Source organism: Zeus faber, assembly GCF_960531495.2.
Source record: "Zeus faber genome assembly, chromosome: 11".
NCBI lineage: Eukaryota > Metazoa > Chordata > Actinopteri > Zeiformes > Zeidae > Zeus > Zeus faber.
In genome coordinates, this window is record NC_137205.1 from 29,780,324 (window position 1) to 29,804,677 (window position 24,354).

Genomic DNA, 24,354 nt, shown 5'->3' on the forward strand with positions numbered 1-24,354 from the left:
TTATCTCCAGTGGATGAAACAGTTTGACATTTTTTGACGCCATGACAAAAGGCGAGGCACCAAAAAGGAAAAGAAAACAAGACTCGCCATACTCACAGAAGTCTTTTGAGGCGCTCCTGGCCCCAGACTTGCTTTGGCGCAGGGAAAAGCGGCCCTTCCGGCTCAGGAAGCGTCTCATCCTTGCCCGGCTTGCGGCGGGGCACGTTCCGGCCAGCCTCCCGTCACCCCCGCCCCGGGGGTCGTTGCAGCCAAAGGGTGCCCTGTGACACCCCTCAGCCGCTCCTCACCTCACCGCCCTCGGCTCGGCGACCGTGAAAAAGGCCACCTCTCCCCCGGCCGCCCGACGAGCAGGAAAAAAAAAAAAAAAGTCAGACCCGCATCGCGGATGGAGGTCACATTTGTCGGCGATGAGGGTCAAGACGTCCATCCTCCATCGTGGATGATCAACAGACCACCGGCAGCACGGATAAGGGGAAAAGCGGGAGGCCGGGAGAGAGGGGAGAGCGTCTGGGATCCAGGCTCCCCATCCAGGGTGAGACCGTCCGCCCCCAGCCTCAGCCCCAGCGCTGGTGCCGAGCGCCGATGTGGAAAACTGGGACACAGTCACTTGGTCCTGAAACGGTCGTTTTTGCAAGAAAAGGTGCTGCAAAGCCCCATTTTTCTATAAATACCTCCCCTGTCTCTCCGCATCCAACCCTCTCTCTCTCTCTCTCTCTCTCTCTCTCTCTCTTTCTCTCTTTCTATCTCTCTCTCTCTTTGCCTCCCCTTGCTGCTCTTGTGGATGGGCCCCTCTCAGAGGGCCAACGAGTGACCCAGAAACTCCGTGGTGTACCAGCCAGGGACACTTTTCTGATTAAAGTGTCGGAGTGAACCTCGGTGAAGGAGCGCCAGATAGGGCGATGTAGCCCACGGATGCGCTCAAGGTCACTCTGACGACTCCAAGCAGCACGTCGGCCAAACCACGCCACGGAGACGTGAGGAATGCAAATAAAAACAAATGAACAGCTTCACTTGATTCCTTTATCAGTACAATGCTGGAGCAAGCCCTGTGTGTGGGGAGGTTTGTTTACCCCGAGCAGGGGAGACCTTCCGCAGTTTGACCTTTGACTCGACTGTGACTGCACTTTAGCACTTCACACAACTGTTCAATTTGTCAATTTAAAGACGTAATAGGACGATCAAATGTCCGTTACTTGACTCTTTGTCATGATCGGCGCTGATATGTGGCGCCGATCATGAGACTGTGTGTAGCAACGGCGTAGGGGAGGGAGGAGACCATTCATATAGGGGCAAATTTTAGCCTTCAACCAGCCTGACAATCAACCCACAAAAATTTGGGACGAACATGCGAACCTCAAATAGGAATCACAGAACATGCACACAGATGAAATAAATGTGATCGACATGTGACTGCTGCCTGGTTTCACCGAATCAACTCGAATTGCACTATTTGGGCGTTTTTGTTTTTTGCAGGTTAGGCTACAGGCTTGAAATCTACATTTTACTTTACTTTTTTTTTTTTCTTGTTAAGTGTGACAATACCAGGTGAGCTGCTTCGAGCAGCGAAGCAGGAAGACCGCTGACCTCAGACGGCATGCGAGCCTCTGAGCGGGTTCTCTTTCCAAATCTGTTTACCCCGGGAGGAATAAGCGGTGTTTGCATGGCGTTGGGATCGGGCCTGGCTGCGCTCACAGCAGATGGTTCTCCCGCAGAGATGATGGATCACGTTACTCCCCCCGATCACGTCCTGCTCAAAACTGCGCTGGGGTGATGGCGAAAGTTTTTTTAAAATAAAAACGACTGCGCTATTGGACGAGGTGAGCGGACATTTTTATTAGAGGCAGTCACATGACTACAAATGTTTATCTGAAAAGGTTCAAATATATCTATATACACGGCTATACAGTATATAAATATATATTTTTTTATTTCCCCCCCCTTTCTGTTTAGTGCACAAAGGAGGGGGTTATTCTCTGGATGCATTCTTCTGGGCTCTATAATAAATTACATGCTTTACACTAGATATTGTGCAACACAGCTTTTCAACAAGGAACAAATATATCATTCTATTCGCCATTTTAAAATGCTGAAATAAGGGGGAAATTTTAAATGACCCATTCTTCACCCGGATCGGTCTTTAAAGGATGGTTTGTTATTTTTTTTTTAACGCCAGGTCTCAACCTAAAGGTGCGGCGTGTGGAATTTAGTGGCATCTAGCGGTGAGGTTGCAGGTCGAAACCGACAGAACACCGCTCCCCATGGCGGTGCAAGACGGCCAACTCCAAACCCGCGAATAACACGGAAGGCCCTCTCCAGAGCCAGTGTTTGGTTTGTCCCTTCTGGGCTACTGTAGAAGAAACATGGTGGCGCAACATTACGGCCTCTGTGGAAGGAGACCCGCTCCCCATGTAGATCTAAACGGCTCATTCTAAGGTAACGAAAACACGGTTCTTATTTTCATGGAATTGTTGAGAAACGTACCACTCTGCGGCAGCTCCTCACTTCTTTTTTTTTTTAACCACACACATATTTTACAGCAATATCACGTCATTTAGAACTACTGTAATCGCCGCAGTACATCCACAGAGTTATGTTGCCAGTAGGAAGCAACGCAACTTCCTGTTTCTACTTTCATACGTTAGCCCAGATGTAGCCACAAGAGTCAATAAATTAAGCTGTGCCTCACACTTGTGGGACACGGACACCGCGCCGCGACGCACCGCGACTCTCGCACGCGGGGATTTTTTTGTTTCATGCAAACGTCGGAAATGAAAATAAAATGAATAAATACACCTACAATAGAAACACACTATTTCTATTGGTTTTGTTTGGAGAAACGCACAGCGGATGGGATGGAGCAGATGACCATTTAAGGAGATCCGTGACCAGCTGATGTCACCTGGGACAGAGTAGGAAAAAAAACCTTTGGAGACGGTGCGTTCAGAGCGGTGGCAATCCTGAGCGTTTGGTTCACAGCCATTACTTTGTCGTTAGTTAACCTCATTATTTGACACTTTAGCCTTATTTGAGGAGAATATCCCACATTCTAGCATTATATATATGACAGAACATAAGCATAACAGGTCTCCTCTGAACATTTGCCCCACTGGACAGTGTGCGGACATTGGACAGTGAGAAGCTGCAGCAGAGCGGTGCGTTTATTAACCAACATTTTAATATGGCCTGGGCGAACCTCTCCTTTCATGCAAACATGAACGAATATAAGGAATGGGAAGTTTAACGGTTGCTACGGGTCCTGAGACTGTGCAAACACTCTTAATCTGAATTTTAATAAACAAAACAAGTTATTGTAATTTAATTTAATATACTAAACAACCGAGGCATCTTGTCAATAAATGTCAAGCCAAATATGTATGTAGCTTTGTTATGGCGACAAGGGTTCATAACAATAATAATAATAATAATAATAATAGTGGATTGTGGATTGGACTGGACGCGGTGGCGGCGGCGCGATGGAGACCGCCGGGATAAAACAATCCAACAATCAAACAGATCCACGGACATCTACCAGGTAAGAAAGTACACGAACACACACGTAAACGTTTAGCTTGTAATCTCTAACCACGACAGAGTGACAGAGTCTACGCCGCACACTGGACACGGCGTCAACGTACATTCTCAATCGGAGTCTGTACATTGACAGTAAATAGCATGATGACGTCATAAAGCCTCTTACCGCGAATCTCGTTGCCTTCACATTTATTTGATTTCTTCACAAACAGTGGCGTGTCAGTCAAGCAGGGCACAGCTGGATACTTGGGGGTCAAGAGTTGTTCGGTTTTTCACTCACATCTGCTCCGTGTGCTGGATCGATTTGGATGAAAGTTGAACCACAAGATGTTGGTGACATACCGGTTCATACGAGACACTAACCGCGTTCGGAGCGTATGCCCTTGTTCCGTTTCGAATAGTTTTACGTGTCAAGGTTTAGAGAATTTTCCGGAAAGGGACTGGATCCCTAGAAAATCAGAACAATAACAATAAACCAAAACAATAAATTAAAAATTAAACATTAATAATAATTATAATAATACATAAAATATCATATAATATATCATATAATATATATATATATAAATATTAATCATAATCATATAATAATAATAATAATAAACCATATAATAATAATACATATAATAATTGTAATAATAATAATCTTGAATATCTTAAGTACCTTCATCTCATTTTTACTTGCTCCGTAAAATGCAGCTGTTCATAATTAGCCCCTTTGTTTTACCTTTTACTTCCTCCCTTTCATTCCACGGTTTTATTATTATTATTATTATTATTATTATTATTATTATTTTTACTTTCTTGTTTTGTTCTTATTTCCTCTTTTCTTCGTGTCGCGTCAATCAAGTTTTCCTGCTGCAGTACCGCGGTTCCACCACCAGGTGCCAGGAAAAGCAGCAATCGTCTCAGTCTGGTCGATTCAAAGCGCATTGAAGGTTAATTATGAGTATTTTGTTAAAATATCCCATATATTATATTTCTCGTTGTATTTTTCATTAAATTCAATGTATTTCTGTTATGCATGCCTTCCTCTATATCAGGGATCCCAAAGTGCAGGCCCGGGGGCCACATCTGGCCCGCGGGACAATTAAATGTGGCCCGTCACGCCTTTATCACATATAATTAAAACTGGCCCGCAAATGAATTTCAAAATCACAGCTCGATTTACCCAGGCGATTTTATTTGATGTTTTCAGAGTATAAAACGGAGCAAAATAGAATATAATAAAAAATATATCTTATAATTACATGTCTATTTATCTAAATTCGAAATGATTCGGCAGCTCACGAATGCGTGGTGTAAAAAGAAAAATTAAAAGAGCGATACAATTTGTTTGTTCCTTGATTTTTCGATGCCTGGCCATTGGCCCCCGCGTCGTTTGAGTTTGAGGTCCCTGCTGTATACCTTTTCCACTCCTGTGGCGGGGTCCGCCTTTCCCGGCAATCTGATAAAGCAGCGTTGCTCGCCGTGGTCACAATGTCTGTTGATATGGATGGACACTGAGAAAAAATACCAACAACAACAACAGCACCTGATTAAAACACATCCCACATCACCTCAAGTGGCCGAGAAAAATTAAAACAATTCCGGGGCTTAAAGCGCAACACACCCAACATAGAGGATCTTCTGTGTGGACACGTTAACGAGCGGACATCTCCTTTTCGGTCGTAGTAAATGTTCTAAACTGAACATGCAACGTGAGCTGTTCGACACGTGCCCGTGACATTGCCTGGTTCATGCCTCTGTCATGTTCAAACAGCTTGAGTGTCCGGGAATCCAGCAAGGACACACAGCTGACATGCACCTCGTCGTGGGGTGGGTGGGGTGGGTGGGGTGTGCACGTACAAGTGTGACCCCTGGGGTGTGGTATCTGCTTCCGTCTGCGTCACAGACACTGAACCTTGAGAGACCAGGGTGTGTGTGTGTGTGTGTGTGTGTGTGTGTGTGTGTGTCTCTCTGTCTGTCTGTCTGTCTGTCTGTCTGCCTGTGTGTGTGTGTGTGTGTGTGTGTGTGTGTGTGTGTGTGTGTGTGTGTGTGGTGTGTGTGTGTGTGTGTGCGCGTGCACATGCGCGCGTTGGAGCTGCGATAATTTTCATTACCGATTAATCTGTTGATTATTTTATCTCGACTAATCGGTTAGTTGTTTTGTCCATAAAACGTCAGAAAACGCTGAAGAAGACTAAAGACAGCAGGAAATATTCCCATTTAGGAAGCTGGAATTTGGAATTTTCTTCTCATAGCAGTTCTAGTGTGTGTGTGTGTGTGTGAATTCACATATCCAAGCCTTTGTGGCGGCTTGTGTGTGTGTGTGTGTAGTTCCACAGGCGTACGCGGGGGTCACCAGATTTGCCGGTGGGCTTTTGCTCAGGCGACCGCTCCGGCACCTCCAGCCGCGACATCAGGGCCCCGCTCCTCGGCACCTGACTCACTGGGGTCCCCGCCCCGCTCCGCCCCCCAGCTGCCCCACATGCCGCGGGAGGAGAAGAATGAGGTGGGCCGCGGCTGGCTTCCTCTTTGACGTTCACCCTCTGGTTGATACACAGTGAGGTGCGTGGTGTCACCCTGCACCACAGGGAGGATCGTTTAGAACGTTTTAAAATCCACATTTAATGGAGCCGTGGGACCCATGCCGTAATCATTTGGGGGGTTGTAATTTCATCAAATATTTGATGAACATCTATCTATCTATCTATCTATCTGTCTGTCTGTCTACCTATCTATCTATCTATCTATCTATCTATCTGTCTGTCTGTCTGTCTGTCTGTCTGCCTATCTATCTATCTACCCCTCTCTCTCTCTCTCTCTCTCTCTCTCTCTCTCTCTCGGCCTGTCTGTCTGTCTGTCTCTCTCTCTATCGTATCCATCTACAGAACAAAGTCAGGTGAGGTGATCCGGGCTCTTCCATCATTGGAGCATCTGAGGGGTCCGGTTTGGGTGGTGGTGGAGGTCACGTGGGAGGGGTTGGAGGTCGGAGGTCAGAGGTCAGGTCAGTGTGTCTGCTGTGACGGACGACAGCTGAGGGCAGTGGGTCAGCCTGCGTTTTTTTAGAAGGGATACAGTTTCTTGTCAGACAATCGGTGTGAGTTAATGACGCCAAAGAGTAGGTGACGGATGATCTACAATAGCAGCTCCGTGTTTGCTTCATGGTGAATTCTCTATTTAAATTGAGCGGTTGGATCCCGGTGAGAAGTAGAATGTCACTGCTGTCAAATAAAAGCATAGAAACTCCACTACCACTCATTTGTTTTCTTTCTTGAATGACACTGTTGTCAAGTTGTCGTTGTATGTCGGTGAAAAATATGGTTCATTTCACATGACCGCGAACTACCTAAAATAATTTTTTTTTAAAAGTGCTGCAAAACTAAAATGAAATCAAATGGAAGTCATCAACGCTTTTAATATTTCCGAAAAATTAGCACTGATAACCGATAAGTTGACATGGATTCACAGTCACACTTTTAAAAGGTTGAATTATCATTCCACGCCCTCACACCCACGCCCTCTTGTCCGCAGCGTCACTACTGTCAGAGTTTTGGCCAAAGCCGGGGCCCGCTGGGTGGCCCTGGGTCCCGGCCCCCACCGGAGTGCCGGGCGATGGGCCCCGCGCCGTCCGGGGGGACGCCGGGGGCCTCAGGTGGCTGCGGAGGACAAACTGACCCGGCACGGGGGTGGAGACGGGGGTGGAGACGGGCTTGGCGGCGCGAGGGGCGCCTGCCCTTCCCAGAGACCCGTCGCCGGTCCCGTGGTTGGGCCTGGGGAAGGGCTCGGCTGCCGGCGTCCCGTCCTCCTTCCCGTTCTTGACGCTGCCGTCGGGGACGTTCCTCTTGGACAGCAGCGGGTCGGTGTCCCCTCCGGCGCTCGCCGTGGAAAACACACTGCCCTGCTCCCCTTTACTCACCTCCTCCATCAGCCTGTCCCTCCGCTTCCTCCACCGCACCGCCCGTCTCACGGAGCTCAGCAGGTCGGACATGCTGAGCAGCACGGACAGGCCGGCCAGGCCCAGCATTGAGTCCAGCATCAGGGTCTTCTCGGTCGGCCGGGAGACGTAGCACTCCACCCCCGACACGCAGGGAGCCTCGTAGCACAGGAAGCTCCTCGGGATAAAAAAGCCAAACAGGAAGTACTGGCCGGCGGCGAAGGCCGTTTCCAGGAGGATCCGCAGGATCACGACCCACAAGTAACCGCAGTGGAAGCTCGGCACCCACCAGCCCCGGGAGAGGTCACGCGGTGGGGCCTTGGCGAGGGGCGTCTCCCCGGAGGAGCCCGTCGTCACAGGCGCGTCGGGGCCAAAGTTGTTAACCGTAAAGACTTTATGCGCGATGTGGGTCGCAAACATCAGGTGGGGCAGGCAGAGAAGAACGATGTGGAAGAGCCAGAGGCGGAACAGGGAAACGGGGGCAAATAAATCAAAGCAGACGTTGGAGCAGCCGGGCTGGATGGTGTTGCAGACAAATCGCTCCTGGTCGTCGCTGAAAAGAGTAAATCCCGCCAGCAGCACAAGGAACAGACGCAGAACCACCATCAACATCCACCAGGTTTTTCCTGGATGAAACACAGAGGGTGGTGATGAAGGAACGATAAACGACGACGCGGAAAACGGTTCCTTCATGTGAGCGAGGTGTAAACCAAGTGCAATAGCAAGTGTATTATTTCAGATGGAGACAGTTTGAGGAACAGGGAAGAGATCACACATATGTTGCAGTTGTAATTTGATTGGATCATTTATTTGACATGCTTGAGGGACTTACCCATGAAGGAGATGTTGTAGCTGATTGCAACAAACAGTATGTCTACCGCGCTCATATTTGCCATTGCTCAGCACCAGCCCTGATCCCATTTAAGACAAAACAAAAAAAAAAACTGCCTTAAAAACACCCCCGACCAGAGTCCATTCTACACCGGGGGCAAGAAACCTGAAATCCTTCCGACGCCCCGTGGAGAACCACACTAAGCCGCTGGTGTCGGTCTTCGCACTTGGCCGCTCAATGAGAAACACCTCCCGAGTTGTGCAAGTGCATCTCTTGTCAACGCCGAGCCGTGAAGTGATCTATTCTTACTGACGCCCCGGCCAGCTGCCGTCAAAGCATTGCTGGAGCGGCTGCAGGCACTGGTCAACTTTTATGTGGACCAGACAATCCCACAGAGGACAGCGGAGGCGGTGGTGGAGGCAGACGTGGGCGATTATGAAGTGGTCACCGCGGCAGAGACAGGCTGCCTTTCTTCCGTCGGGCAGAATTTAGTCTTGAAACTTGAAATCTCTCAGAACAATTAACCAATTGACCTGTATCCCGTCAGCCCCACTCTGTTATTTGACTGAAGAGGCAGCTTATTTCACCTACGAATAAATCGACCAATACGACTGATGATGACTGATTAGCCAGCTCTTCTCATGATATGTTGGATTTGCCGTTGGGTTACAGGTGACAGTTGTGTAATATGTTGAAGGCCTGGAAACAGCAGCTTTTTAAATAGATGACTATACTTCTTTCTGGAGATGAGCGGGTTAGTGTGCCACACTTTTGTGCGACATGTTTTATGAGTCTATTTGTGAAAACCGCAGCTAACAGGTAAAACGTTTTTGCGTGGTCTTTGGCGTCCCTTAAGGGTGGGCCGGGACCACAGGTTGAGAACAACGGACTCTTTGAGTTTTCTATGGCTGTAAACAATAACTGCGGGCGGTGTTTGCTTGTCGGCTCTTTCTGCTAAAGGTGGAGTAACCAGTTATAAAAGGTTAGATAGTAGTCATTCACAAGGGGCATTTGGTGTTGCTTGACGTTAATAAAGTTAAATATGTATAAATGTTTTGTTATTTATCCATGCAAGTTGTTTTCTTGTTTTATATGAAATATTTGGTTTCATTTGATCATCAATTGCTTTCAGTGTCAAAAATATCCATAAATGCGGAATATCTGACGGATGGCGAACAGGGCCGACACACCACACAGTGGCTGCAGGTCGATAAAAACTTTATGACACTTACACAGAATTTAAAAGGAAAAAATAAAATAAAATAAAAAAAGAAAAGAGAATTACTCTCTTTATTAAAGAAGTTTCACACTCTCACACAGTGAAATGACGCGTTGAAGGTAGTGACGTTATTTGAACGAGGAACGCCCCCCTCCATGTGATGCAGGATTTCTGGAAGCAGAAGTGTCTCCTGGGACACGCCACCGGCAACAGCACGATGGAAAACGTAACACCGAGTTTGGAGGGAGATAAAACCCTCACTTTCACACACTCATTCCTCAAGCCTCAGACGAAGAACATGTTGAAGGGTGGTTTTTTTTTTTCCCAAGTCATTTCAACCCTCATGAATACTTTGGCGAAAGTCGTCGCGGTGGAAACGCCACCGAAGAACCTCATCTCTCACCGCCAACGGTTTTCATACAATGACCGTCTGAACGTCCATGTCCTCCGTGGCGGCCATGACGTACTCCTCCTGCTGCTCCACCACCTCCACGCTCTCCTCCCGCTCCACGTCCCCCTGCGTGGTGGTCACCATGGTGACTGTGCCGCCCGCCGTCTCCACGCTGCCGCCGGCGGCCAGCAGCGTGCCGTCGCTGATGGCGGAGGCCAGCGTCATGGCCACCTGCTCCGTCAGGCTTTCCGGCGTGGCGATGGTGATGGTGTCGCCGCAGTCGGAGATGGACGTCCCCTCCTCGTTGAGCGGCGCGTTGCGCACGATGATCTGGTGGCTGCCCGAGCCGCCGGCGCTGCGCGACTGGCTGACGATCTGCTGCACCACCTTCATGATGTGGTCGCCCATCTGGTGGAGAAGAGGTTTGCCGTGAGGGGGAGGAGGAAGCGGGTCAACGCTGAGCTCCACACAGCACTGAGAAGAGTGACCATGGGAGCTGTTCGGTGCATGGAACCTTCAAATGTGTAGGTTTTGGGACTCGGCCCTAGCGTTGCTGTCATTTAAATGACATTGATACTTCACATTAATATTCCAATGATGTAATAATAATAATAATAATAATAATAATAATAATAATAATAATGATGATGATAAAGAGCAAATCCATGAGGGAATCCACACTGATATACTCAAACATACACTGTATACACCTATGGAGACAAAAGTTTGTAGAAGACAAGGACGTAAAAATAAAAGATTACACAGATGTGGTCCTTTAAGTAAGTGTGTGTGTGTGTGTGTGTGTGTGTGTGTGTGTAGTTGTGCTAACCTGATTCTGGCTGTCCTGGATGACTGTAACCTCTCCCTGCACGGCCTCTTCTGCTGGAGTCTGGACACCAGGAGGGGTAAACCATGCAAGTGAACAACAAAGGAGACAGCAGAATAATATTAATAATATTAATAATAATAGTAGTAATAATTATAATAATAATAATAAATAGACAGACAGCTTCATGTCCTTCACGTACTTATTTCAAGGCCCTTGCTGATTACTCATTTTAAAGACTTGTATCATCATTATTCTGATGGACTGTTTCTGTCTTTTCCTGCCGTCTGAGGGTTTTATTTATCTTTTTGTATTATATTGAATGTTTGGTCTGTAAAAGGAGAGCGATTGGTATCACAACACCGTCATGGCTGCCGCCGCCCTCTCACCCTGATGATGTACTCCTGCGTATCCGCCACCACTGAGGAAAACTCCACCAGGACGGCGTGCGGGTCCTCCGTGGCCTCGCCGTCCCCCGGCGCGTCCTCCTCCCTGGACGACTCCTTCTGGCAGCCCCCTGGTGGGAGGACACCGGCATTTCAGAGTCAGAGTTCAGGAGAAAGCACTTTAGGCAACTAACAGAACGAGACTGGGCCTCATTCACAAACGTGTCCATAGGATGGATACACGAGTCCAGCATCTCGGTCAGTGAAACCGGCTCTCCGGTTCCGCCGTCCGTTCTGACCTTTGGCGCGCATGTGGCGGTTGAGGGTGCCGTGCTCGGCGAAGCCGCGGCTGCACTTGGGACACTTGTAGGGCTTCTCCCCCGTGTGGTGGCGAATGTGGCGCACCAGAGAGCCTTTCTCCCGGAAGCCCCTCAGGCAGAACTGGCACACGAAGGGCTTGTCCTCGGCGTGGGTGCGCTGGTGAACCTGCAAGGCGTTCTGAGCACACGTCGAAAAGAAGATGTTAGCGCGACAGTCGCATCAGTGGGTTTCAAACTTTGTTTTGTTTTCTTCATCGTCATTCTTCTGAGGACCCAATTTTTATTGAATGAAATGACAAAACCACTGCGACCCAATTAACAATGGGTCTGATCTGAAAAACACGATGTGAACATTTCTGGACATTTTAAACATGAATATTGTAGCTCAAACATGTAAACAAACCATTTTATTTGCATATGTTACTGAAGACAGGATTTATAATTTTACATCTGCTGATAATTAGTTTATATCGTATCACATTATTATTAAAAACACATTTTTTACCAGTTTTAGGAGAACTAAGCCAAACATTTCACACCTTTGTTATTGTAGTGACATTAGCACCGTTAGCAGATAAAGTGGTAGAAGTATAAAGTAAAAGAATAGTGAAGTAGCCGACACCCACATGAGCACCAACATGAAAGTATATTTTGAATTTGACTATTTTGTATTTTTAATTCGCTTTTACTGGGATGACTTTACAGAGACACTTACTTGCTCCCCTTCGCACTACTTTGTTATCACTTCTCCTCACCTTGGTTTTGTAGCCCTTGCTGCATTTGGTGCAGCGGTACGGCCTTTCTTCCGAGTGCGCGCGCATGTGCTCGCGCACGTGCCCGATGGTCTTGTAGAGCTTTCCACACTGCCCACACTTGTACCGCCTCTCGTTGACGTGGACCTCCATGTGCTTCTTCAGCAGGTAGCCCGTCACAAACTCCTTCTCACACAGGCTGCACTGGAAGGGCTTGTAACCTGTGCGGGGAGGAGAGGGCGCGGTCAGGAGGACGGACAGATTGTGGAGCAGTGTTTAGTTGCTTCTGCAGCAGGAGTGAGGAGGGATGTAAAGTGGAACTGGATGTAATGCAGAGGTGCAATAGTTCATACGATTCATGGTTCGGCACATAGCGGAAAAAAAAAAAAAAAAGAAAATCAAATAAATAAATAATAAACAAACAACCAAACAAATAAATGAATAAATAGATAAAAAAAATGGCAGAGAATTTATGTCACCCAACTTTTATTTTGTTCATGAATATAAATATATATTTTCAATTTAGATAAAGTATCTATTTTATTTTATCATAAAATTTGGGATATCATAGGACAATAAAGGATCTATTTAGTCCTTGAACAAAATGGAGACCGGCCCATCATCTGTGGCGGCTTCATGTAACACAAAACAAAACAATACAACTTTTTGGGGAACGCAGAAATTACAATCCGTCTGAAATGGGCTTCAGAAGCGATAGTGGAACTGGGCTCGTTGTTCTCATCGCTAGGATTCTCCCCCGCGGAGTAGAGTCCCAGATCTGTGGCTCTACCTCAACCGAACGCAACGTATTCCACTGAGTTAAAATGATATCCAATCTTGTCCAAATCGAACGGAGCCTGACATTCAAGGGGTCACTGTGAGTACGTGCATCGCTACAACCCCAGCGTAGTGTTAATAGCAACAGCTTTACCCAAGTGGCCTTTGGCGTGAAAGCGCAGGTAGTTGAGCCCCTTGAAGGCACGGTTGCAATGCGGACATGTGTGTAATTTTGCCGGTTTCCGATCCACTTCTTCCTCGCTCGTGTCCTGTGGGTGAGAGGGGAGGAATATTCTTTATGAGAAAGAAAAACACAAAGTCACTGGAAGAGAAGTGTGTTCACTCGACGCCATCTTGGTCACGCGCTCAGGCAGAGAGTTCAAAGCCAAAAGGAAATGACTCCCATATGAATGGAGAGTTGTTTCTACCTAAAGTTCTATCATACTGGTCACTATTCACATTCCAAACCAGTAAAATTCTTAATAACACAGTGTGTTAAATGTTTTTTGTTTTTTTTTAAGAAACCCCAGTTCGATTTATTAAGACAAACATGAGCCTGAAAGTAAGATTGGTGGATTCCATTATGGATTTCTGCATATTTAGAGATTCAGATTGCTCTTCTAATGATACTGTCAATGATAAATAAAACTACTGTAAATGACCGAATCGCAGGACAATGTGAACTCATACCCATAACCCCACACAGAAATAATAATAAAAAATAAAAAAAGATAATTTCAATAAATAAACTTTTTTTTTTTTTTTAATTTGAAAAATGTAAACTCATTTCACTTTCAAAAACGTTTCAAAACTATTTTACTTGTCCTTTTCTTTGAAACCACATCCTCATTGTAAACCATCATTGTTTATTTTGGTTGGCTATAGGCAAGGCTAGATTAGTAACCCCATGGGCCCCTGCACAGAGGCTCAGAGAGTATTTATGCACAATTATGACTATTATAGTCTTAGTGACTATTATGCACGGGCATTTTTTTGTTCTGTTCAATAAGGAACCGCAGTAAAGTAAAATACATTTAAAATAAAAACACAATGTTTTCATTTGTTTTATTTTGAGGAACAGGGCAGGAGGACGTGCAGCAGAAAGGCAGACAGGGGCAGCAAATTGCGCCCCCCACCCCAATTATTATTTCAGTCTGATTATCAATATCAAGAGAACGGGTCAAGCTTTGTGTCATATTTCTGTGGAGCCCGACATATTAAAAAACTCCTGGGGGCCCCTGGGCACATATTGCCCATATGGTAGATCCGGGCTGGGATATGGGGCACATTTTTTGGATTTTCAAGTTGTGAGTTGGAAAAGTATCTAGGCAGATTACATTTGGAGGGGGGTGCTCTCACCTCCATCTCTATGCATTCCTCAGTGACCTGGATCCTGCTGTCACTGTCGGGGCACTCAAAGATCACTTTCTGGACCTCCTCGGACGGCTCTGGGTTCTCCTCCACCACCGCCTCCTCCTCCTCCGCCTCAAGAGCGATGCCAGAATTGATTATGACCTGGCAGATCAGATTGTCCCCTGCTGCGGCTGCAGCCGCCAGGGCCTCGGCCTGCGACTGCTCCACCACCACCTAGACACAGGAGGAGAGCGTCAAAACTGGGGCCGTCACAGTTATTACACAGTCGCCTGATCGCAATTATTTGAACGGATCCTGATCTTTAAAGAAAAAAGAAAAAAAACACTTCATTGTTCCCCGGGGGGAAATTCAGTCATGTTTTCAATATGTTTTACATGTGTTAAATCATATGTTCAGTTTCAATTTTTCAAAATTTAAGGGGAATTATGTTAAAAATAGAAAGAGAATGTGACTAGGTGAGTCAAATGTTGTATGTTTCAATGTTCAATGTTAATAAAAGGCTCTTCTTCATAAGGTATTATTACACTATTATAGGGTTAGACAGTATAAGTAGCAATGAATGAGCAAAAAAGACAATGAATAAGTTGATCTGAATTATTTGTGTGACAACCTCCAACAAAAATTTCAGAAAACAAAAAAAATGCATTAAATGATTTCAATTACTGGAAGGTAAATATGCAGATATGTTGAGACTGACTTGTTGTTCCTGCGTAGAGCCGTCAACTTCCATGGTGAAGTGCACTTGGTGGAGGACCTCCTGAGACCCGGCCTCCACCACGCGGACCACTGCAGAAGGAGACACCTGCACCCCCTCCTGCAACGTCTCCTGCAGCGCCCCCTGCTGGCTCTGCTGCTCCATCACCACCACCTGCTGCTGCCCGGTAGCACCATCTGCCCAACATCAACTCCTTAAGATTACCGAGTTGGAGGAGAGTATTATATCGGCTCCATCCCTGAATATTTCAGTTGGTTTTCTCTCAGGTTGAAGTGGAAGCAAGGAGTGTAGGGGGCTGACAAATGGCTGGTTTTGGTGAAATATTTACAATAATGTAATTAAAATGTATTCCAAAACATTGCAAAATATGGCTAAATTGACTATTTTCATATTGTGCAGAAAGAAAATTGTGTACAACATAGTATTATCCAGTATATGGCTCTGCGTAATTATTCATTATTTGCAACACTCAAGGCGAAGTGTTCAGCTTTAAAGCTATATACTGTAGCTATATATATATATATATATATATCTATATATATATGCTGTGAAAGAAGAGACTGAACATTGTCTTGTGACGAAACTGACCCTTCTGAATTCCATCCTTGTTGACGAGGACCTCGTTGTACTGATTGAAACGGATCTTCTCCGTGCAGGGCGTGATGGACTTGAGGTGCCTGGTGAGAGCGCCCGATTCCCTGAAGGACAAGCCGCACAGCGTGCAGCGGTACGGACGCTCGTCTACGGAAGAATGGGAAGAGAGTAACAGCTAGTGCACAGCGAGTATCACTTGGACTTCATTGTAATGCAGAAGATGAAGCAGAGGCACGGTGCCGGCGTTCGCAAAGCTCGCTCTCTGTACCTGTATGGCGGCGATTATGGCGGATCAGAGAACCTTTGGTGCGGAACGCAGTGCCACAAAGGTCACAGGAGAAGCCCTTGTTCTCATTGTGGGTGTTCATGTGGGTTCTTAAGATGTTGGTCTGGAAAGCACCGAGCCAAATGAGCGTTGTTGAAACGACAACAAGTGCAAATACATTGAAATAAAATGTTAGTATGGTGAACCCCCCCCCCCCAAAAAAAACAACAACATTCTGATCAGCTTATCATGCATGTAGAATTGAAAACAGGTCTGTGCTATCATGAACGGATGGCAACTCACAGTTTTGAATGTTTTGTCACATAACTGACAAACGTAGCGGCCCTCTTGGTTGACTTTATACACTGCCTTGGAGTTGTCCATGCTGTCGGCTACTTGCACTTCTGCCTTGTGAGACGGCTCGACGGCCTTTGCAGAAACAATTTTCTTCCTGAGGCCCCGGCCCAACGACACGTCTGCCTGATCTGAGGGGAACAGTGTGTGTCAAAACTTGAGCATTTGTCATTTCTTTCCAACTCCAAGCTGCAACAACGCAGACAAACCATGATTGTTGGTCTTCTCTGGCTCATCCGAAGATGCGTCTTGACCCATCCCTATGACTTTGGCTGAGTTTTCATTGGCTGCAGAAACCTGGCAAAACAAAGTTGGCACCACTACATAAAAATGGCAATCCATAAAAATGTCTGTGTTCTATTGTATTCCAAAATGGTATTAGGAAATTCTAATTCACAGCAGGTGCCTTTATCTTCTGGCGCATGCCCAATCTTTTGCATTCTTGGCCGGAAAGGCAGACACCGCCACCAACAATGGTGACAGCATATAGGAGGAGCAAATAATAACGCAAATACATGGCTGTTTCTTTTAAAGTGAACTCTAAAATAAAAAACCTTTAACAAAATAGTCTTACAGATAACCATCGTCAATATAATAAATATAGTTTGTCTGTACCTCTTGGTCGGCACCATCAGAGGCTTTGTCCTGCTCTTGGGACTCCAGGTGCCGTTTGCAGTTCTGGTGCAACTTGTGCTGGATGAAAGCTTCCAGGGTGGAGAACTCGCATTGACAGCGACCGCACTTGTGAACATCTTCATCTGCAAGGATTCAAGTCACAGCAACGGAAATGTGTTGGTTGGTTGTACGAGCACTACGACCACCATTAATAATGAATACAATAATACCAAAAATGAAATAGAAAAAATACCTGTAAATTCTGTCTACCAGACCAGTTTAGTTTAGAAAGCTTAATATACTGTATTTTTTTTGTGTAACTTTGACCTGTTCTTGGTGTTGTCCATACATTTATTTTAAGGAATATTTCCTACTTCTCGATGTCTCGACAAACATAAATTGTGTTTTTGTTATTGATCATTTAAAACCCAAACTGCGGTATCACAGCAGACCACGTCAGAACAGTTAGGCAATAAAAATAGAAATTATTTGGCGGAGTATGTATGACTTTATTTATTTTTTTCAGTTTGAAATAGAACAAAAAATGAAATATACATTAAACAATGTGACACCAAGCAGCAGAAACAACAACGACAACGAAGACAACAACAACAACAACAACAACAACAACAACAACAACAACAATCCAGTAAACCGACGTTTATCCAACCTGCAACCACTGCCTATTTGTTGGTTTGAGCTTTCCTAATATATTGTTCTCGGCTCAGCACAGACTGCACAGTTTCAACATCTTTTGAACGCGTTAAATCAGCTAAAATCAAGGTGTTTATCCACCGGTGGGAACCCCAACCCAGTGACAGCAGCACGAACCAAACAAACTTCCATGCTAGCCCACTAGCCGCCGGCTAGCCGCTAGCTCCACATGACGATGGAGGAAGGCCCCAAGCATATTATCTGTCATGACTGCGACCATTCCGCCGTGAAGCCGAGTAATAACAATGGAAAACAGGTGAAACCTTCGTCTCCGAGCGTGGCGGTGAAGGCGTCCTGCTCCGGCTCTGCCGTATGACTGTTCTTTTCATTCATGTCGTTGGAGCTCCGTCCCTGTCGCAACGCCGCTACAGGGAGAACATGGCGGATTTACGACCCCGGCGGTAGGCATGGCAACGCAAGGGGGCGTGAGTCACGTGGTGCGCCCGCGCGCGGGGGGGCCGCTCGCCGGCTGGAGGAGCGGGTGAGCGGCGCATGCGCAGAGCGACGGGCCGGACTCAGCCGCGGCAGCATGGCGTCCGCGTTCAGCGGCGTGTTGCAGCTGACGGACCTGGACGACTTCATCACACCTTCCCAGGTACGAGTCCGCAGGGGAGCTCCCATGACATATTTAACGACATATTTAACAAGGTCTTTTCTTTCTGGACAGGTACGAGGGACACATCACTTCTGGTGATGTCTGGTGCACTCCAGTACAAGACTTTATAATAATAGTAATAATAATAATAATAATAATATGAATAGTAATAAGAATAATAACCATATTATTATTATAATTATTATAATTATTAACAATAATAATAATAACAATAATAACAATAATATAATAACAACCAATAATAATAATAATAATAATAATCATAATCATAATAATATAATATAATAATAATAATATAATATATATATATATATAATATAATAATAATTAATATAACAACCATATTGTTATTATTATTATTATTATTAATAATAATAATAATAATAATAATAATAATAATAATAATCATTAAAAAATAACCATAATCAAAATAACCATAAGATAACTAACAATGAAACAATACTTATAATAAGCATAATAGTAATGATAGTAACTATAATATTTTTTTTAATTATTAATAATAATAATAATAATAATAATAATAATAATAATAATAATAATAAAACAAAAATAATAACCATAAAAATAATAATAATAATTTAAAAAAAGTTGAACAGTCCGAAAAAAAAGGAGAATAAAAACAATAACGCGAACAAATCGGACAAACAAATGTACAATAATGTTTGTGGCTTTTGTGAACCGTTGCTCCGTCCTGGTTCTGACGCAACGAGCTGAGTCACTATGACCGGGCAGTTTCAATCCAAACAACTATATTATCTCAGTCTTTATTTGACAAAAGTGTCAAAACGATTGTTATTCAAAATGAGCTGGAACTCGGAGCGGCAGCGATAAAGGACGTTACAGAGAAAGTCGTGTGTCATGGACCGTTTCTTTCAAATGGAGCTATCGCGCCCCGAGGGGTAGTGCTGGCGGAACCCCGAAAATTGAAAATAAATGTGTTATTAAATATTGGTTATATATAATGTCTAAAAAACAAAAATACATACGACACATACACGTTAAATCATTTATGTTAATTCATTTAAATTCATTTTTTTCCCTCCCAATGCCAGTGAAGGCGTACTCAGCTGATAAAAATATATATTTAAGGGGGGTACACTACTAAATGATCTGTATAACATAATAACTAAATTATATAAGTCTTTGTTTTACAAAAGTGTTTATTTATTGTTATTTAAAATTGGCTAGTACTCTGACTAGGACCTACAAGTGCATTACAGAGCAATTGATCTATTATAGACTGTTTGTCATATATACCAGGAACGCCACCCCAGGTACTGTCAGCAATTAAATCCTTGTTTTACCTGTACGGTCTCAAGCATTTAATCAAACGAATAGCCTCATTTGATGCATATATAAATATATATATATATAATATATTATATCTAATAATATATATTCCCTGGTTGTCTCCCAGGAATGTGTGAAACCTGTCAAACTAGAGAAGAAACAAGGCAATTCACTCGCTAAAATCCAAATAGAAGACGATGGCAGCTACGTCCAAATCAACCAGGTAGGCAGAGGTTCTCCACCCGAGTATGAGCGTTGAATGTCCAGCCTTCCGTTCCGCCCCCCCCTCTTAACCGTGTTCAAACTGAATCGTCGCTCTGCTCGTCGCGTCTGTAGGACGGTGGGAAGCAGAAACTGGAGAAAGCCAAAATCACATTAAACGACTGTCTGGCGTGCAGCGGCTGCGTCACCTCGGCGGAGACCATCCTCATCACGCAGCAGAGCCATGCTGAGTTCTTCAGAGTCCTGCACGGCAACAAGGTACATTCTTCTGCCCTCACCACGTGTAGTCACACGTGGCTATGCAGCGAGCTCAACACTCTCCCAATAATTCCCTGGAGACAGGAGCTCACTTTTGGTATCTTTAATAGGAGCGGTGTGAAACTGTGGAACAGTACATAGATAGGCAGATTAACGATCAGTCTCTATGCAGATGTAAATAACATGTTAAAGCGTTGTCATAGCTCCTACACTGTATGCATACACCAATAACTTGAATTAACTCACAGATTGTGCTTTCTCAAGGGCAATGACGATGCTGATGGAAGAGATGTTAGTCAGACTCTGAGATGTTATCAGATTGACTGCGTGTGTTTCTGTCTGGCTATCTACCATCACAATGTTTTGATGGTCAGAATACAGACGGGGGTGGGGTGGGGGAGACACGATACTCCTCGCCTGGGAGCAGAACATACATGGACTAAAGTAAAGAAACACTTTTGTCGTTTTTACCGACGTTCACGATCACGTCGGCCGCGTTGTTGCGTTCCCTCGCGAGCTCACGCCGCTTCGTCCCACGCCAGGCCGGCGGAGCGGAGCGGAAGGCGGTGGTGGTGGTGTCCGTTTCACCGCAGTCGAGGGCTTCGCTGGCGGCCCGTTTCGGGTTGAGTAGCAGTGAGACGGCCAGGAGGCTTACGTCCTTCTTCAAGGGCCTTGGTCAGTATTTATCAGACGTTACACAGTGATGTAATACATGTAAATGAGTAACCTGCTTCACACACCAACGTGTTCCAAAAGTCTTGTTGTTTGTAGCATCATGTACTCCAAGGAGAAAACCCGGCTTTGCTGACACCATGCCGGTCTTACAGGGGTTCACTATGTGTTTGACACTGGCTTCAGTCGAACCTTCAGTCTACTGGAGAGCCAGAGGGAGTTTATCGAGCGCTTCCGGAGGATGGAGCATGAAAAGACAGCTCTGCCAATGATGACGTCCTCCTGTCCAGGTACCAACGCACCGCAGCACCTCTTCTTGCCCCGATCACATTTAAAGTCAGAAGGAAGGCAAGTGGCTGTTCCTTTTTAAAGCTTCTTGTGCAGGCCTAATTCTATTTGTGTGTGTGTTCGTGCATGTGAATTTGCTCAGGTTGGATCTGCTACGCTGAGAAGACCCATGGTGAATTCATTCTCCCCTACATCAGCACCACCCGCTCCCCGCAGCAGATGATGGGTTCCCTTGTGAAAGGGTACTTTGCTGAACAAGAGGTAAGGGAAGGCTTATGGTGAGAAGTTGAACATGGTGGTACACTGGGCAAAAAAATACTACGACTGTGAGGTGTTTCCTGTGGACTAACAGTCTCTCATGTTTGGTGTCAGGGCTTGAACCCTCAGCAGATCTACCATGTAACAGTGATGCCTTGCTATGACAAGAAACTGGAGGCCTCCAGGCCTGACTTTTATCTGAATGAACCAGAGACCCGTGAAGTGGACTGTGTCATCACCTCAGGTACAATCTTCTTTCGCAGTATCACAGGAAGAAACCAAAGTGCATTTGTCTCAATGTTTCTTTTTCATGCGTCACTATTTACGCTTTGCCCGTTTTTACGTGGTCGTAGGGGAGGTCCTGAAGATGTTGGAGGAGGAGAAGGTGTCTCTGAATGATGTGGAGCCTGCACCTTTAGATAAACTGTAAGTGATGCATCAATTTCTCTTGTAGTACCTTTAATACATCTGCCAGCATTTTTTAACATGAGATTTTTTTTTTTTTTTTTTTTATAAAAACCCTGTGCAGGTTCAGTAGTGTGTGCGGTCAGGAGCTGCTGAGCCATGAAGGCAGCTCCTCGGGCGGATACCTCCACCACGTCTTCACCTACTCCGCCCAGCAGCTGTTTGGAAAGGAGGTGAAGGAGCTCACCTACAAGACAATGAAGTAAGGAGTGTCACATAATATAATATCTGATTGTATTATATGGACTGGAACGACCTGCCTGAGGAATAAGGCTGAGTCAGTGCCGTCATTTTAATCTCTTCCTAAAATACTTCAGAAAGCGTTTCCTGATTTTAGTTGAGTTGTAATTTTTCACTTAATTTTCTAGTAATTTTCTGAGTTACTGTTTAACTGATTTTTTCCTGGAAATTTTTACTCCTTGGACCCCTTCTATTTTTAATATTATGTTTGTGTGTGGTCTTTGTCAATCGATCAGTTACGATGAAAAGTACTCTAAAAAAATATTATTATTATTATTATTGATGTTTAATTGGCGGTGGGCAATTTTGAATTCAAAAGCTTAAATATAACTGTGGTAGTGGGGAGTTGTTTTGCAGCTCGAGAAGACTCTGCTAATTACCTCAATCTCCTGCATCTGCATCCCCTTTCGGTTGCCAGTGCTGGCTCTGCCCACCTGCACACAGCGCCAAAACCACTCCCCAATACTGCACTTACCAATACAACACACCAATAACGAATTTAACATACAACACTATAGACATGAACTTAATGGTTTGAAGACATTTAAATAACAGAAGGCCAAAATAGTTTTGTATCGAACTGCCACTCATTTAAATCTGTAATATCTTGGCTGTCTGAGGTGAAAGCCCTTTATAGTCTCAGATGGGAGGTCTTGGAGATCTCCACATTTGGGATGAATTATAAATGTTTATCCAAGTCAGCAAAGCCATATGAGTCCTTCTACTTTTCTTAACCTTCTAGGAACAAGGACTTCCAGGAGGTGACGCTGGAGAGAGATGGAGTCGTCCTGCTGCGCTTTGCTACGTCCTATGGCTTCCGAAATATCCAGAACCTGGTGCAGAAACTGAAGAGGGGCAAATCACCGTATCACTTTGTAGAGGTCATGGCCTGTCCCTCAGGTAACGTACGCCTCCTAATTGGAGGTGTCTTTTTCTTGTTTGTTGGTTTTTAATCCTGGAACATACAGGAAACAACAGCGAGGTCATTTTAAAATGTGTAGCAACTTCGTACTTCGGTGGGGGGTGGACCCTTCGGTGGAGAGCGGACTCCTGTCGTCGCACCGGGCTGCCTGGGTACCTGTCCCCTCGATCTCGGTGGGGGGCGAGCTATGTGGGTGGGGATGCGACGGGCGGCTGCCATCTTGCCCGTCACGCTCCTGCCCCGACGTGCTTCTCGTCCGCCTTAAAATTTGAATCCCACTCATATTAGCTCAACACATACACAGCAATCCTACTCCAAACAACACTCAAGATTCAAGATTCAAGATTTTTATTTGTCACATACATATACATACTTTCATACATATATGTAGTGAAATGTAATAACCGGAGCGCCGGCGCAGGCGACCGCTAGGGGCGGCGCCACTATCGCCACTATCGCCACTATCCACCAGACCAGGGCCCGCGGGGCAGGAGGGGTGCGAGTGATTCGGGTTCGACTTGCTTGGAGGACTCGCACCGCCGCGCCCCACAATTTTAACTGGAATTGCCAACAGCACACATTGAGCGCTGGGGTTTTCCAGGAGCCGGGTCGCTGGTGGGCTGGTGTGGGGGCGTGGTTGAGCCGGCAGGGCTCAAGCTCCTGGGGCCCGCGGCCAGGTGGAGCGTCTGGTGGGCTGTGGTAGGTCTATTCTACCTCCTCTATAGGGAACTGATGAGGGAATCCACAATTTTCATCAATATCTTAATGAAATAATATAATGTCGTTTCTACGTTTATCTGGATGTCACGTAATAAGACTATGTATGTGCATAGAGGCCTACTCAGAGAAAGGTGCTTTGGTTTTCACGCCCTGCCAGGCTCTTTAAATGGAGGAGGGCAGCTGAAGCCCCTACCCGAGCAGAGCAGCAAGGATCTGCTGCAGAAGGTGGAGGAGCTGTACAAGGAGGAGCAGACCGTGGTGCCCGGGGATGACGACCGCGTGGCCGAGCTCTACCGGTCCTGGCTGCACAGCGTCGGGGCGGAGAAGGCCCGGAAGCTGCTGCACACACAGTACCACGCGGTAGAGAAGATGTCCAGCGGCCTCACCATCAAGTGGTGAACAGAGGACGAGGGGAACGTCCAGTGTCGGAGTTTGTTTGGTTTCCTTTTCGTCGTCGGCCTACTTAGTCTGGTTTGTCCAATACTGGATTGTGCCGAAGTGATCTGGTGATATCGACGACACAACCGTCCAAATGAAAAGAGCTTATTTTTCTCTGAACAAAGTATTATTTTCCTGCTGAACTGACGCACACAGTTCCAAAGTACTCCATTTTTTATCTCATAACTTACAGCATAATTGTCTTGTGAACCGATGACTAGATTACAGCAGGAAACATTCTGAATGAATTATTCTCACAGAAGTTGATCTTTAATGTATGCAAGATAGAAATTTGTATTTATACTACACATACAACTATTTAATGTAATCATTCACGCCTTGTAGGTGCTTTATTAAATA

The 24,354-nt window shown here is 45.5% G+C and overlaps 4 protein-coding genes across 4 annotated transcripts in view; 1 reads left to right on the forward strand and 3 right to left on the reverse strand.

Annotated features, from left to right (window-relative positions):
* grid2ipa (glutamate receptor, ionotropic, delta 2 (Grid2) interacting protein, a) overlaps positions 1-178 on the reverse strand; it is a gene marked incomplete at both ends in the record, with an annotated part of 30,907 nt that extends 30,729 nt beyond the window's left edge. The window contains one exon of the mRNA XM_080010126.1: positions 97-178. Coding sequence (XP_079866252.1) covers positions 97-178 — 82 coding nt within the window. The remainder of the gene's footprint in view (positions 1-96) is intronic.
* A 5,720-nt stretch (positions 179-5,898) lies between these two features.
* Positions 5,899-8,346, reverse strand: LOC307237415 (gap junction delta-4 protein-like; the record flags this gene model as incomplete). Its single annotated transcript, XM_080010127.1, has 3 exons — positions 5,899-6,096; positions 7,028-8,076; positions 8,283-8,346. The coding sequence occupies 3 exons, from the start codon at positions 8,344-8,346 to the stop codon at positions 5,899-5,901; spliced, it is 1,311 nt and encodes a 436-aa protein (XP_079866253.1).
* Positions 8,347-9,669: 1,323 nt separating this feature from the next.
* e4f1 (E4F transcription factor 1) lies at positions 9,670-17,917 on the reverse strand (the record flags this gene model as incomplete). Its single annotated transcript, XM_080010128.1, has 14 exons — positions 9,670-10,300; positions 10,722-10,781; positions 11,108-11,235; positions 11,404-11,602; positions 12,180-12,397; positions 13,108-13,222; positions 14,313-14,540; positions 15,025-15,218; positions 15,631-15,783; positions 15,905-16,025; positions 16,205-16,386; positions 16,465-16,552; positions 16,871-17,013; positions 17,848-17,917. The coding sequence occupies 14 exons, from the start codon at positions 17,915-17,917 to the stop codon at positions 9,917-9,919; spliced, it is 2,283 nt and encodes a 760-aa protein (XP_079866254.1). The 3' UTR covers positions 9,670-9,916.
* A 196-nt stretch (positions 17,918-18,113) lies between these two features.
* On the forward strand, positions 18,114-24,218 carry LOC307236860 (cytosolic Fe-S cluster assembly factor narfl-like; the record flags this gene model as incomplete). Its single annotated transcript, XM_080009424.1, has 11 exons — positions 18,114-18,179; positions 19,639-19,734; positions 19,848-19,991; positions 20,534-20,666; positions 20,819-20,953; positions 21,094-21,212; positions 21,324-21,453; positions 21,563-21,635; positions 21,739-21,876; positions 22,657-22,814; positions 23,714-24,218. 11 exons carry the CDS (start codon positions 18,114-18,116, stop codon positions 23,953-23,955), a joined length of 1,434 nt encoding a protein of 477 aa, XP_079865550.1. The 3' UTR covers positions 23,956-24,218.
* Positions 24,219-24,354: the final 136 nt, after the last annotated feature.